The following is a 15,419-nucleotide window of genomic DNA, read 5'->3' as shown; positions in this document are numbered from 1 at the left end:
AAAGAAAGAAAGAAAGAAAAGAAAAGTGCTTTTTCACTCAGTTTTTGTAAAGATGAGATATTTCATCTTAGTAAGTGAAATGCTCATGGAGATTAGCCACCTCCATTTGTTCTCATTTTAAACCTCTTTAAACCACAACACACTAATTTGGCTTCTCTACTCATATGAAGAAGAGGTACCCTGGTTGGGAAAAATGAAAATTCCAAATAATGAAAATGAATAGCCTTTAGTGAGAATAAATAACCTGGTTCATACATAAGTCTCAGAGTTTACTGAGTCAGTCCCTTGAATTTGATCTCTTCTAGGTGTTCTGACAAGGCCTGAATTCCAGAAGCTAAAAAGCTAAGAACCTAGAGACTAGATTGAGATTACTTGAGTCAAGTCATGCTGCTTGTAGAAGACTTGCCTAAGTGAATTCTCTGGATAACGTGACATATCTATTTCATCTCTTAACAATGGCAGGAACTCATATTTATTTTATGACTCCTCTGTATTAAGTACTATGATGGTCACTTTATTATCTTATTTAATCTTAACAACTCAAGAAAGTATTATTTAGCCCCATTTACAAATGAAATAAAAAGACACAAAACTGAGGTTCAAAGAGGCTAAGTAATTTGCCTAAGACTGAACAGCTAATATTTAATTTAACAGATCTATCCAGGGCTGTCAGACTTCAAAAATATGGCTCTTTCAGCTGTGTGTGGTAGCTCATGCCTGTAATCCCAGCACTTTTGGAGGCCAAGATGGAAGGATCGTTTGAGGCCAGGAGTTTGCAACAAGCCTGGGCAACATGGTGAGACCCTCTCTCTACAAAAAAGCAAAAAAACAACTAGTCCAGCATGGTGGCATGCGCCAGTAGTCCCAGCTATTCATGAGGCTAAGGTGGGAAGATTGATTAAGCCTGGGAGATTGAGGCTGCAGTGAGCTGTGATTGTGTCACTACACTCTAGCCTGGGCAACAGAACAAGACCCTGTCTCAAAGAGAAAAAAAAAAAAGGCTCTTTCCACTATACCAAATTACCTCCATTCATTGTTGGAAAGCTGTAAGGTTTTTCCTTATATTACACCAAAATAACACCTGACCTTTGGCCCTAGTTATTTGTGCCTCTTACTGTATCTCTTGTCTTTGTTTGTAGTTCCTTGGGTACATATAGCTTTTACTTTTCCTTCTGAATAGATAAAAACAGACTTGAGAAAAGAAACTAATGTTCTATTCATCTTTTTGACCTGCTAACAACACATAGTATCTTGCAAAGTATCAAATCCTATTTTTTCAATTAACAAAATGAAAGCTATAGACTACAGAAAGCCAGCTGTCAAAACCATAAGGAAGAATTCCTTTAGTATGAGTAGAAGTGAATAAACATGAAAAGGGAATACATTTTGTTAGTGATCAAAAGAACAGGTGCATCTCTGTAAAGGTGGACTGGTTTTAAAGGGCATTAGTGTTCCAAGCAAGTAGGATGGCACTCAGAGCAGATTAGTCCCTGTGGAGAAGATGAGTGCAGTCCAAGGAAACCTGTGCACTGGTCAATAAGGCAAAGATCCAGGGAGAGAAAGAAGGCTGTCTCTGAAAGGTTGTACAGGGCTTGGTCCTGACATAACAGATGCTAAGTACATCACATGTTGCTTAATGATGGAGATCCGTTCTAAGAAATGTGTCACTAGGTGATTTTGACATTGTGTGAACATCATAGGGTGAATTGACACAACACTCAGTGATATAGCCTACTACACACCTAGGTTACATGCCTATTGCTCCTAGACTACAAACCTGTGTACCATGTTACTGTACTGAATACGGTAGGCAACTGTAACACAATGGGAAGTTTTATATATCTAAACATAGAAAAGGTACAGTAAAAATATAACAGGTAAAAACTGGTGCACCTATATATAGGGCACTTACTGTGAATGGAGCTTGCAGGACTAGAAGTTGCTCTGGATGAGTCAGTGAGTGAGCAGTGAGTAAATGTGAAGGCTTAGGACATGACTGTACACTACTGTAGACTTTACAAACACTGTACACTTAGGCTGCACTACATTTATTTTTAAATTTTTCTTTAATAATAATCCTTGCTTATTATAACTTTTTTACTTTATACACATTTTTATTTTTAAGAACTTTTGATTCTTGTAATAACAGCTTAAAACACACATTGTACAGGTGTACAAAAATATTTTCTTTCCTTATATCCTTATTCTATATGTTTTCTCTTTTTAAAATTTTTTATTTTTATTTTTTAAGCTTTTTTTTAAAAAAACAAAACAAAACAAAGAAACTAAGATGTGCCAGGCGTGGTGGCTTATGCCTATAATCCCAGCACTCTGGGAGGTTGAGGCAGGTAGATCACCCGAGGTCAGGAGTTCGAGACTAGCCTGGTCAACATGGCGAAACCCTGTCTCTACTAAAAAATACAAAAACTGGTCTGGCTGGGCATGGTGGCTCATGCTTGTAATCCCAGCACTTTGGGAGGTTGAGGCAGGTGGATCACCTGAGGTCAGGAGTTTGAGATCAGCTTGACCAACATGGTGAAACCCCATCTCTACTAAAAATACAAAAAAATTAGCCAGACATGGTGGCGCATGCCTGTAATCCCAGTTACTAGGAAGCTGAGGGAGGAGAATATCACTTGAAAGCGGGAGGCAGAGGTTGCAGTGAGCTGAGATTGTGTCATTGCACTCCAGCCTGGGTGACAAAGCAACATTCTGTCTCAAAAAAAAAAAAAAAAAAAAAAAAAAAAAAAAAAAAAAAAAGAAAAAAAAAAGAAAAAAAAAAAAAAAAAAAAAAAAAAAAAAAGAAACAAACAAACAAAATAAGACACAAACACACATATTAGCTAGCCTAGGCCCACACATGGTCAGGATCATCAATATTGCTGTCTTCCACCTCCACATCTTGTCCCACAGGAAGGTGTTGAGGCGCAGTAACATGCATGGAACTGTCATCTCCTACGATAACAACGCCTTTTCCAAAATATTTTGACAGACCTGCCTGAGGCTGTTTTGCAGTTAACTTTTTTTTTAATAAGTAGACAAAATACACTGTAAAATAATGATTAAAAGTATAGCATAATAAATATATAAACCAGTAACACAGTCATTTATTATCAAGTATTATGTTGATATAGTTTGGATGCTGACCCCACCCAAATCTCATGTTGAATTGTAATCCCCATGTTGGAGGTGGGGCCTGGTAAGAGGTGACTGGATCATGGGGGTGAGTTTCTCCTGACTGGTTTAGTACCACCCTCTTGGTATTATCCTCAAAATAGTGAGTGAGTTCTGGTCATTAGAAGTGTGTGGCACTTCCTCCTCTCTCTCTTCCTTTCACCATGTGACATGCCTGCCCCCCTTTGCCTTCTGCCATGATTGGAAGCTTCCTGATGCCTTTTCAGAAGCAGATGCCACTACGCCTCCAGTGCAGCCTGCAGAACCATGAGCCAATTAAACCTCTTTCCTTATCCGTTACTCAGTCTCAAGTATTTCTTTACAGCAATAGAATGGCCTGCCACATACATACTGTACGTAATTGTATATGTTATGCTTTTATACAACTGGCAGTCAGGTTTATAACAGCACCACCATGAACATCCTACAACTATAACGTCACTAGGCAATAGGAATTTGTCAGCTCCATTATAATCTTATGGGACCACCCTAGTATATGTGGTCTGAAATGTCATTATGAGGCACATGACTGTATACAGACTAATTCTACCACTTTCTGATTTGTGAAAAAAAAGCTTCACTAAAAATTCATTGTCCAAGTTCAAAAATTAAAACTAGACTGGACCTTTTAGTAGAGGGAACACAAAGGCAAAAGCCAAGGCCTGATATACATATGCTAGAGAAGTCAATTCTTCTTTATTTTTTTTGAGACAGGGTCTCACTCTGTTATGCAGGCTGGAGTGCGCTGTCCCAATCACAGCCCACTACAGCCTCAACCTCTCAAGTTCAAGTGATCCTCCCGCCATAGCCTCCTGAGTAGCTGGGACTACAAACATGTATCACCCTGCCTGGCTAATTTTTTAATTTTTCTGTAGAGATGGGTCTCACTATGTTGTCCAGGCGGGTCTTGAACTCCTAAGCTCAAGCAATCCTTTCACCTCTGCTCCCCCGCAAAGGTCTAGAATTATAGGCGTGAGCCACTATGCCTGGCCTGAATTATTGTTTAGGAGACTGTTTCATAAGGAGATCTATTTATTTTCCAATACAACAGATTGATTGATGGGTTGAATTAGAAAATAGACAATGGTGTCCATTTGCCCTTTCTGTTAATTTAGATAAAAAGCTACAAAACTTGCAAATTTGTTGTCTTCCTTGTTTTAGCTTCAGGGTGCTCAAAAGAAAACTGAATTTCGAAGTGGCATCTTTGCTTCACAACAGTCGTTCTCTAAGGGGACATTTGGCAATGTCCGGAAATCTTTTTTGGTTGTCACAACTAGGTGTAGCACATGTTACTCACATTTAATAGGTAGAGGTTAGCGATGCTGCTTAATATCCTATGATGAACAGGCTAGCCGCTCCACAACAAAGAATCATCTGGCCCAAAATGTCAATAGTGCCAAGGCTGAGAAACCCTGGTTAATAGGTACCATCAACATGAATCCAAGCCATCACCAAGATAAACTGTTTGGGTACAATTAAATAAATACTTAAAGCTGAGAAATTAGTTCAACAACAATAATAAAAACAGCAGCTGCCATTAATTATCACAGGTGAAATAGGCCAAACCCAAGCTAAGTATTAGCTCTACAATATCTCATTTAATTCTTACGAAAATCTTGTGGGATATTATTATTCCTATTTTGCAGAGATGATTATTATAGTTACTGTGTACAGCAGAGGTATTTAAGATAACTTTAGTGATAGCATAGGGTAATAATCTGGTGACAGAGAATCTAAGACCTGAAGACACAGCATGATGTCAGAGGCAGAAACTAAGAGCTGTGTTCAGGAAAGTCCCTGGGGTGGGCATTAAGCACCCATTCTCTTGCTTCCAACTCTTTGGCATTTCCTTCTAAGAGCCAGTGAAGCAGTAAAATGACAGATCCAGCATATTTCTTGATAACTGAATGAAAAGGAAGAAAATATTTGTACACAGATAATGTAGGCAAAGGCGAAGATAAATAGATAAAATATGGTGATAAACAAGCAATGCATGATTTAGTCTTTGAGATCATCAACTGATTCCAATGCCTTCATGGTACAACGGGAAAATACAAGCCTTAGGGAAAGGGTGACTTGCTTAAGGTAATACAGCCATACCTCAAGAAAACAAAAGAATAGCACTGTGGGCTGAAAACCAGAGGAACTTTCTCCAAAATGATAAAACATTTTAGCTTAGATTTAGAAAGGGTTAAGAGGGTCACACCTTTCTCTTTAGGAACAGATATTTCTTATATAACTAAAAGCCATTACCACAGCTGTCAAGATTAACAATAAGTTGGTTTTTAAAATCAGGATCCAAACACACTGATGTCTCTTAAGTTTCTTATAATCTAGAGCAGTCTCTTTCCCTTTTTACCCTCATAACTTGACTTGCAACAGTAACTGGGTCAGATGCTTTGTAAAATGTCCTACATTCTGGATTTGACTATTTACTTCCTTGAGTTGTAATTTGACTTACTCCTTTACCCTTCATATATGCTGTGAGTAAAAGTAGCTTTAGAGAGTCAGGTTTCACTTTTCTTTTTTTAACAAGGATACTTCATAGAGGATAACATCAGGAGGCACATGTCCCACTTTTAGTGATGCTAAGATTGATCAGAGGGTTCAAATGTTAACGGCCTAAGCTCTCCATCAACTTTTCACCTAAAGATTTGATAATCATTCCTTGAATCAATTATTTCATGAGGGGCTGTGAGAAAATCACCACTTGATTTTTAATGCTACTGGTCCAACCACATTTATTAGTTGGAATTTTCCCTCACCAACTAAACCTATTTTGATACTCTGAACTACAGTTTATACAAGAAAAGGTAACTATTTCCATTTACCTTCCAATTTTCAAAATAAAGTGGTGGTGCCTTAGTTACATCAGTAACTGATGCAGAGTTTATTTCCAACTAAACTTAATAGACACCAAAACTGAAATATATTTTTTACAAAACATTTAAACAAAAGAGAAGAGAGATTCCATTAGCAATCCAACTAACATATAAAGGGTATAGGCCAGTACTTCAGATTTGTCCAGTGATAAGAAGTCCAAGGACCTGGAACAACCACAAGATCCTCAGAGGGAAAGGACTGTCTGGTGAACTTTTTGTTCCTGTGGCAAGTCAACAGAAAGATCTGTCCAAAGCTTTCAGGTCTCTGCAAAATGAATAATAAGCCACCTTTACACTAAACATGATCTGAAGGCAAATCTCAAACTGAGTTCTGACTTTTTAAAAAAACTATACTTAATTGAGTTAACTCAATAGCTACAATTGCCTGTGAATACCATAAATGAATTGGAATACTGACATAGATGGTTGTGCTATGAATAAGAAATCTTTTTCTTCAATGAAATGAGCTGGAAAAAACTGCCAGTTGTAATATTAATTTCAGAAAAAATTAAGGTGTAAAGTACTAACAGTCATTATATAATGATAAAATCACAGTGAGTGGCAGAAAACCAGAGTGAATGTATAAACCACACAAAAAAAATTGGATATACAAAACAAGAACCATTAAACAAGTATTCAGAAACGATCACAAATGTAATAGTAGTAGGAGAGTTTCATCCCCATCAAACAGATACAAATGAAAATAAGTGAATCTGAAAAACACAAATTTGTTAAAAATTCATGGTCTGGCAGTGTCTGCTTGCTTATAAAAAAGCAAATGGAGAGATTTTTTCAAATGTTCACTTCTAAAATCTTTTAAAATGTATTTAAAGAGGTAAACATCTTTATGCTGCTTTATTGAGATATAGCAAACCTGGTATCTGCCCTACCACAATAGCCCTGGCTGCTGAGCTGGCCATATTTCTGCATCCCCATCTTCTCACCTTCCTCTATAAGGGTACTTACCCCAGGGACAATTAATCCATGGTCATACATCTATATCCTGGTTAGAAAAGATAATGTGTACCAAATAAGATGTCTTGGGAGTCTGAACCGAAAATAGGGAACAACTAGGGCAGTTCATAGTAGGACAGAAAGAAATGACATGGAATGTGGTTGAGCCATATTAATAGCAGAGACCCAGAGAGAAGATCCTGCTATGAGCTCTTAAGCTATCAGCCCCTTTCCAGCTCTGGTCTTCAGGGCTGTCCTATGGCAGCTCCTGGTGTCCGTTATCCTGTTCTTATTGTTCCATAGATACCTAATAAGTTTGCTAGGGCTGCTGTAACAAAGACTACATGGACTTAACCAACAGAAATTTATCTTCTCAAGGTATCAGCATGGCTGGTTCTGAGGGCCATGAGGGAAGGATTTGTTTCAGGCATCCTAGGCTTGTAAATAGCTGTCTTCTCCCTCTGCACATGTCATATACGTGAAATTTCCTTTTCTAAAGACATCATTCATTCAGATTAGAACCCAACCAAATGACCTCTTCTTAATATAATTACCTCTTTAAAGACCTTATCTCCAAATACTGTCATACTCTGAGATATGGGAGTGTGGTTAGGATTTCAAGATGAATTTTTGAGAAGGCATAATTCAGCTCACAACAATAGCTTTAAAAATAATATCCTCTTGATTTAAGCTAGCTTAAGTGGGCCTCAGTTGCCTGTAACTGAATAGTTCTTACCAAAATAGCTACATTTCCTGGTCTTCCATTATTATTTGAGACAGATTCCTTCTGTTGCCCAAGCTGGAGCACAGTGGTACAATCATAGCTTATGTAGCCTTGAACTATTGAGTTCAAGTGATCCTCCTGTCTCAGCCTCCCGAGTAGCCGGGCACTTCTTCAAGTACGTGTCACCACACTTGGCTAACTTTTAAATTTTTGTAGATATAGGGTCTCACTGCATTGCCCATGCTAGTCTCAAACTCCTGGCCTCAAGGAAACCTCCCAGCTCAGCCTTTCAAAGTGCTGGGATAATAGTCATTAGCTACCACGACCAGCCACTTCTATTATTTTTAAACTACTGATATGTTTCTTTCAAGCCTCCCAATATTTTAAGCTGCAAGATAGCTGTAATATTTTATTTTATTTTGTTAATTTAGTTTGAGAGATTGAGTCTTGCTCTGTTGCCCAGGCTGGAGTGCAATGGCGCGATCTCGGCTCACCGCATCCTCCGCCTCCTGGGTTCAGGCAATTCTTCTGCCTCAGCCTCCTGAGTAGCTGGGATTACAGGCACGTGCCACCATGCCCAGATAACTTTTTGTATTTTTAGTAGAGACGGGGTTTCACCATGTTGACCAGCATGGTCTCGATCTCTTGACCTCGTAATCCACCCGCCTCGGCCTCCCGAAGTGCTGGGATTATAGGCGTGAGCCACCGCGCCCGGCTGATAGCAGTAATATTTTAATAGCTCATTGAATTCTGCCTCCACAGACCTAGCACCCTACAAACAAGTGGCGTGGAAAACAAAAGGCAAAGTAAAGATTTCTGTAGCGGATATTGTGGTGTACCACCCAGACCCCACTTTAGAACTGAAGAATTCATTCCCCTAGCAACCAGGAATGTTGGTTGCTGGCAGTTCACAGCTAAGTCCTGTCCCAAGAACTGCCAACAGAGCCACCTCACCCAAGGTAATTTCCCCTCCTAGGAGGCTGCCTGCATTCAATGATGTAGACCTCTAAGAGCCCATCCTTCTTAGCTCAGTACAGAAAATCTCTGAGGGCCACCTCAGCTCCAGAGAAACTTGTGAGATGGGCTGAGGCCTCTGTTGCAAATATATCACAGTTCAACTTTCCCTCTAAACAATCCTCCTACCTACCCAAAAGGTGCTGATCCTGAGACCACTCTAAAATAAATTTCCTGCACACAAATCTGTCTTAGGAGTCTATTTCCCAGGAAACCTGACTTACAGTGTAGCTAACACTGTAACAGAAATGAAAACAAACCAAAAAACTCAGAAAAATTAACCAGATACTGGGTTAATTTCCTCTTTTCCATTTCTCGCTTTTCGAGAATCCTGTCCACCTGCTATCTCCTTGCTAGAGACAGGGTCCTGTTCCTTCCAGGGCCCTCAACCAGCCACTCCTCAACACCACAGACAGAAACCCCAGACACCCTGATCTTCCAGGACAGCAGGGGACACCGCAGATCCCAGTTCCTCCCCTGGGTCCTGCAGCTGCACTTCTCTTGAAGTCTGGTCCCTTCAGGAGAGCAAAGGAGAGGAGCGGGTGAAGCAGAGGAATCCACATAGGAGGAGAAGCTGGTCCTGGCAGCTCCCTACTGGCCTCTTCCTTGGAGCCTGAGTCTAGGAAGAAGTGCTAGCCCTAAGGACAGAGACATGGGCCCTGCTGGTTGTGCCTTTACGCTGCTCCTTCTGCTGGGGATCTCAGGTGAGCCCCAGGGTGAGGTTGGGAAGGGAGAGGCAGAGGATTTTTACTCAAGAAGGCATCACATAGAACAATGTGACACTTCACCCATGGGATGTTATTTATGAGTAGCATGGCCTGAAAAGTCCTAAGAGGCTACTATATGCCCAGTACCATTCCAATGATTCTGGTTGGAAATAGCAGTACACACACACACACACACACACACACACACACACACACACAAGATTCTATCTTTGTGGGACTTATAATCAATACACATATTAAATGTGTTAATTATAAAGCATATTATAAGGTAATAAGTACTATGAAAGGAAAAGGGCGTCAATTACAGGGGCAGGAGTGTTGCGATCTTTAGAAGGCTAAAGAAGGCCCCACTAACAAGGAGTCATTTGAGCAGACCTGAAGGAGATAAGTAAATTAGCTAAGAGGTACAGGAAAAGATCATATCAAGCAGAGGGAACTGGAAGAGCGAACACTGTTCAATGGCTTCAGGCATAAGCTTGTTCATTTATTTTTCTGGTGCACACTGATTTAAAAGAAGGGTATACTGGCCAAGCACAGTGGCTTATGCCTATAATCCCAGCACTTTGGGAGGCCAAGGCGGGCAGATCACCTGAGATCAGGAGTTCAAGGCCAGCCTAGGCAACATGGCGAAACCCCATCTCTACAAAAAATACACACACAAAAAAAATTAGCTGGGTGAAGTTGTGGGCTCCTGTAGTCCCAGCCCCTCAGGAGGCTGAGGCAAGAGAAGTGCTTGAGCCTGGGAAGTGGAGGTTGAAGTAAGTCAAGATAGCAGCCACTGCACTCCAGCCTGGGTGACAGAGTAAGAAGACCTTGTCTCCCCAAAAAACAAATAACAAAAGGGTATGCTGAGAGAGCAAACAACGTAACAACAGGTAGCAGAGAAGAAAGAAACACAATTATACTGCAAAATGCCAATTCAGTTAAACCAAATAGCACAAAAGTAAATAGCTTGCAAACCTAAAGCACATCTGAAGGCATCATTGTATTTATAAAACAACACACTTGATATTCCTAATGATGACCTTGAATCAAGTAAAAGTTAAATTTGAATCTTCATAGAGCATAATTTTTTTTTAAGAGGCAGAGTCTCACTCTGTCATCCAGTGGCGCAATCATAGCCCACTGCAACCTCAAAGTCCTGGGCTTAAGCAATCCTCCCATCTCAGTCTCCCTAGTAGCTGGGACTACAGGTGTGTGGCCACACCTGTTGTGTTTGTGACCCAAAAGAGCTTAAGATAAAAATACCCAACTGTTATTTAGGAAGTGATTTGCAAAAAATAAGGAAGGTCTCTAATACAGAACCTGTCTCCAGCATTCCTTTTTCTACTTCTATGCCCTATTTCTGGTCATCCCTAGTTTGAGAGTCTGACGTGACCTAGGGTTTCCTTCTGCCCTACCTATCTTACCACTTTTTTTCTTTTTTTTTTTTTTCTTTTTCAGACAGGGTCTCGCTCTTTTGTCCAGGCTGGCGTGTAGTGTCATGATCTCAACTCACTGCATCATCCACCTCCTGGGCTTAAGCAATCCTCCTGCCTCAGCCTCCCGAGTAGCTGGGACTACAGGCATGCACCATCACACGAGGGTAATTTCTTCATATTTTTTGTAGAGATAGTGTTTGGTCATGTTGCCCAGGCTGGTTTTGAACTCCTGGACTTGAGCAATCCACCCACCTCAGCCTCCCAAAGTGCTGGGATTACCGTGCCTAGTCTATCTTACTACTTTCATTTGTTTGTTGGTTCACTGATGAAGTCATGAAAATATTCACTGGGAACCTATCTGTGTCCTAGCTGCCAACTAGAGCTCACACTTTTATGCAGTGTGCTGCTGTCAGTATCCACCTCTCACTGAAAGGGGAACTTCCACAGATAAAGCTGTGGTCCAAGTGTAGGCTGACCCACCAAAGCCAGCACCCTGCAGCAGCATCCTGGCCACCTGCAGCATCCCGGCCACCTGCAATGTGGCTTGAGTATACAGGTCACCTGCACATTAGAGAAAGAGGAGAAAGGGAAATGTGGAAATCTTTTTTTTTTTGGGGGGGGGCCTGGTTTCGCCATGTCACCCAGGCTGGTCTCAAACTCCTCGCCTTAAGCAATCCTCCCACCTCATCCTCCCAAAGCACCGGGATTACAGGCATGAGCCACTATGCCTGGCTCGAAAAAATTTGTTTTAAGTTAAATTATGTTCCATGGACGCTGCTAAGGAAGGTAGGTAAGTATGTTTACAAAGATGTCCACTAATAAAAATTTTGCCCTTTGACACCAATCTGGAAAATTTAAATAAAAGGAAGGCTCTCTGTTCAGTGAATCTAGATATTAGATGTGTTATTATGTATTAATGATACCTTATTTCTTCCTTAGGGTCTTGCTCATGTTCTTTTCCCAAAAAGAAAGAGCTGCCATCAGGTGAGGGGTCTCCATTTTGAGTGTAAGACTGCTAGGTATGGAATGAGAGTAGGATAGAGTATGGTGTCTAAGGACAGTTCAGGTCCTAGGAATAGATGGGAGTTTGGGAATGATGATAAGGTGGGGAACCAGAGAAACGGAACTCCCAGGTTTCCACATTTCCCTTTCTTCTCTTTCTCTAGTGTGCGGGCGACCTGTATACTCAAGCCGCGTTACAGGTGGCCAGGATGCTGCTGCAGGGCGCTGGCCTTGGCAGGTCAGCCTACACTTGGATGACAACTTCATCTGTGGAGGTTCCCTCATCAGTGAGAGGTGGATACTGACAGCAGCACACTGCTTACCAAGGTAAGTTCTAGCTGGCAGCTAGCACACAGACAGGTTCTCGGTGAATATTTGCATCACTTCATGAATGAACCAACAGACGAATGAAGGTGGTAAGATAGGTAGGGCAGAAGGAAATCCAAATCATGTCAGACTATCCAACCAGGAACAACTAGAGATAGGGCATGGAAGCAGGAAAAGGAAAGCTGGAGACAGGCACTATATTAAAGACTCTTCTTATTTTTTCCCAAATCACCTTCTAAAAACCAGTCAGGAGATTTTTATCATAAGTTTTTTTGGGTCATAAACACAGTCTGAGCTCTAAGAGCCACTACCGTGAGAGATGCAATTTGTCATGTGGTGAGAATCCCTATATAGAGGCCCATGTGGAACCAGCATCTCCAGTTAACAGTGAGAAGGCCCAAAGCCTACCAGCATAAGTGAGTTTGGACACAGATCCTCCCCAGTGAGATGACTGCAGCTCACCTTGATTGCAGCCACAAGAGACCTGGAGTCAGTGGTACTCAACTAAGTCATACCTGATTCCTGGCCCATAAAAACTATGAGATAAATATTTGTTGTTTTAAGCCCCTAAGCTTTATAACTTGTTTTGCAACAATTGATAACTGATACATACAGAAATTAAAATGTCAGGACTCTTCAATAACAACACTGAAAGTCCAAAGAAAATAAGCCAGGTGTGGTGGTTTGCACCTGTAATCCCAGCTATTCAGGAGGCTGAGGTGGGAGGATCACTTGAGCCCAGGAGTTCAAAGCTGCAGTCAGCTATGATTGTGCCTCTGCATTCCAGCCAGGGTAACAGAGTAAGACCTTGTCTCTAAAAAAAAAAAAAAAATTAAGTTAAACAAAAAGAGAAAATAAGAGTAATAACTTCAAAATGCTAAAAGAAAATTATTTACAACTTAGAATTCTATCCATATGCAAACTATCAATCAAATGTGGGATAGAAGTAAAATATTTTCAAATACACGAAGCAGCAAAAATGTTACCTCTCACGCACATTTTCTCAGGAAGCCATAGGATAATGTGCTCCACCAAAATAAAGCGGGAAAAACAGACAAAGGATACGGACAAAAGGGGATATAACACAGAAGAGAATCCCTAAGAAAGTCATAAAGGATAAAGAAAGTGCCAAGATGATGGCTGTGCAGTAGCCCAGATTAGAACAAGAGGGCAGAGGGCTCCAAAAAAAAGTATTGATAGAATGCCTGACAAGTTTGAACAAAATGAGAGGAGACTGACATTTCTGGTGGAGGGTCTGGGAAGTGAGACTGATGATGGATATACAGATAAAAACGAAAAACCAAAGTGAACCCACTGATCAACTCCAGGAGAAGCAAAAAGTTTTACAAGAAATGTAATCACCCAATAGGACCCAGTAGTGAATAATGTTTACATAGTCACAAGAACAAACACATTAAATACTTATTTAACAAAACGTTATGGTAACACTGGCTAGGAGGATGGGTAGAATGAAAGTGGGACGTGGGGGGTAAACGGTGATGCGTTAGAAAGTTCTATCCTCACCTTCCACAGTAGGAACTCAGTTTTCTAAAACTGAAAAAGAAAAATAAAAACACAGCAACACATAGGGTTTCTTGAAAACATCTGAAAATTACTAAGAGCCAAAAGAGTTCAATGTGATTGCCTCTAAATAGCATGAACTGAGGGTAGTAAGGCCGAGAACTCAATATTTATTTATTTTGTACAACTTATCAAACTACATGACATCTTAACTGTGTATATGTATAACTGTGGTTATATTTTGCTTTAACATTTTATTCAGAAATGAAAGTCTAGTGCTCAGAACAGAATCAGTATGGACAATAAACAGCAATGTTTACTAAGCACACAGGTGATGGCTGAGACCATGGAGAATGGAAGAGGTAAATAAGAGAACCGGAGAGAAAAGATAGGACAAAACGCAGGCTGTAAGCCTCTAAGAAGAGACCACAGAAAGAGTGGTCAGGGAATGATGGAGATAGAGAAAGAGAGGAGAGAGGGAGACAAATCAACCTTAGTTGAAGTTGGAAGCACCGTGCTTAATTCCCAGTTGGCTACTCTGCTTTCTTAACTAGAGCCTTACAGGCTATACAGGCAACTTGTTCTGACCCAGCTGCAGGCCATAAATAGGCCCCAGTTTTATTCTTCTCCTCCTTCCCCTCCCCCCCATCCCATAGGACCTGGAATACTTTTTCATATACGGTGTGGCTGGGATCGATTAAAGTAGGTGACTCGAGTAAAAGTGTGAAGTACTACGTGTCCAAAATCATCGTCCATCCCAAGTACCAAGATACAACAGCAGACGTTGCCTTGTTGAAACTGTCCTCGCAAGTCACCTTCACTTCTGCCATCCTGCCTATTTGCTTGCCCAATATCACAACACAGTTGGCAATTCCAGCCTCTTGTTGGGTGACTGGATGGGGAAAAGTTAAGGAAAGTTCAGGTGAGAATGGGCAGAGAGAAGGGTTGTTTTATACCCTCTTGTACTCCAGAACATTCCTATTCGAGGTATATCATTACCATGGCAAATACTTTTCAACAAAACCAGATCAATGTAATGCTATTATTTATGTTTTTAAATATCTTTTTTGACATTTATATTTTTATTTTACATCTTGCAGGGTCTAGCTATAGCTGGAAGAGCAGATACTAACAATTTAAACACGTAACTAGCTCTCTCAAACAGAGGTTAGTAAGCCTGCTTTAAAGTTTGGAGAGAGTCGAGTGTTTTTTTTACCCGCTTTTAAAGAGTTGTGTCAACTCTTGCCAAGGATGGAGTAGAGACAAGACAGGAATTGATCTAGGAGCAAAAAAATAGGAAAGAAAGAAGTTTTAGAATCCTTTAGTTCAAAGTCCTGGATATCCTTGCTAATTTTCTGTCTGGTTGATCTAATATTGACAATGGGGTATTAAAGTCTCCCACTATAATTGTGTGGGAGTCTAAGTCTCTTTGTAAGTCATTAAGAACTTGCCTTATGTATATGGGTGCTCCTGTATTGGGTGCGTATATGTTTAGGATCGTTAGCTCTTCTTGTTGCATTGATCCTTCTACCATTATGTAATGTCCCTCTTTGTCTCTTTTGATCTTTGTTGCTTTAAAGTCTAATTTATCAGAGATGAGAATTGCAACTCCTGCTTTTTTTTGCTCTCCATTTGCTTGGTAAATCTTCCTCCATCCCTTTATTTTGAGCCT

At 40.5% G+C, this 15,419-nt stretch overlaps 2 protein-coding genes across 2 annotated transcripts in view; one reads left to right on the top strand and one right to left on the bottom strand.

The window, feature by feature from the left end:
* The window catches only part of SH3D19 (SH3 domain containing 19), a 210,826-nt gene that overhangs the window by 145,676 nt on the left and 49,731 nt on the right, over positions 1-15,419 (bottom strand). The window lies entirely within an intron of this gene.
* PRSS48 (serine protease 48) overlaps positions 9,401-15,419 on the top strand; it is a 23,103-nt gene continuing 17,084 nt past the window's right edge. The window contains exons 1-3 of the mRNA XM_017520367.2: positions 9,401-9,452; positions 12,064-12,226; positions 14,404-14,669. Coding sequence (XP_017375856.1) covers positions 9,401-9,452; positions 12,064-12,226; positions 14,404-14,669 — 481 coding nt within the window. The remainder of the gene's footprint in view (positions 9,453-12,063; positions 12,227-14,403; positions 14,670-15,419) is intronic.

The sequence above is a fragment of the Cebus imitator genome, unplaced genomic scaffold (genome assembly GCF_001604975.1).
Source record: "Cebus imitator isolate Cc_AM_T3 unplaced genomic scaffold, Cebus_imitator-1.0 Scaffold826, whole genome shotgun sequence".
NCBI classification, from domain to species: domain Eukaryota; kingdom Metazoa; phylum Chordata; class Mammalia; order Primates; family Cebidae; genus Cebus; species Cebus imitator.
This window is presented reverse-complemented; position numbering and strand designations above follow the sequence as displayed.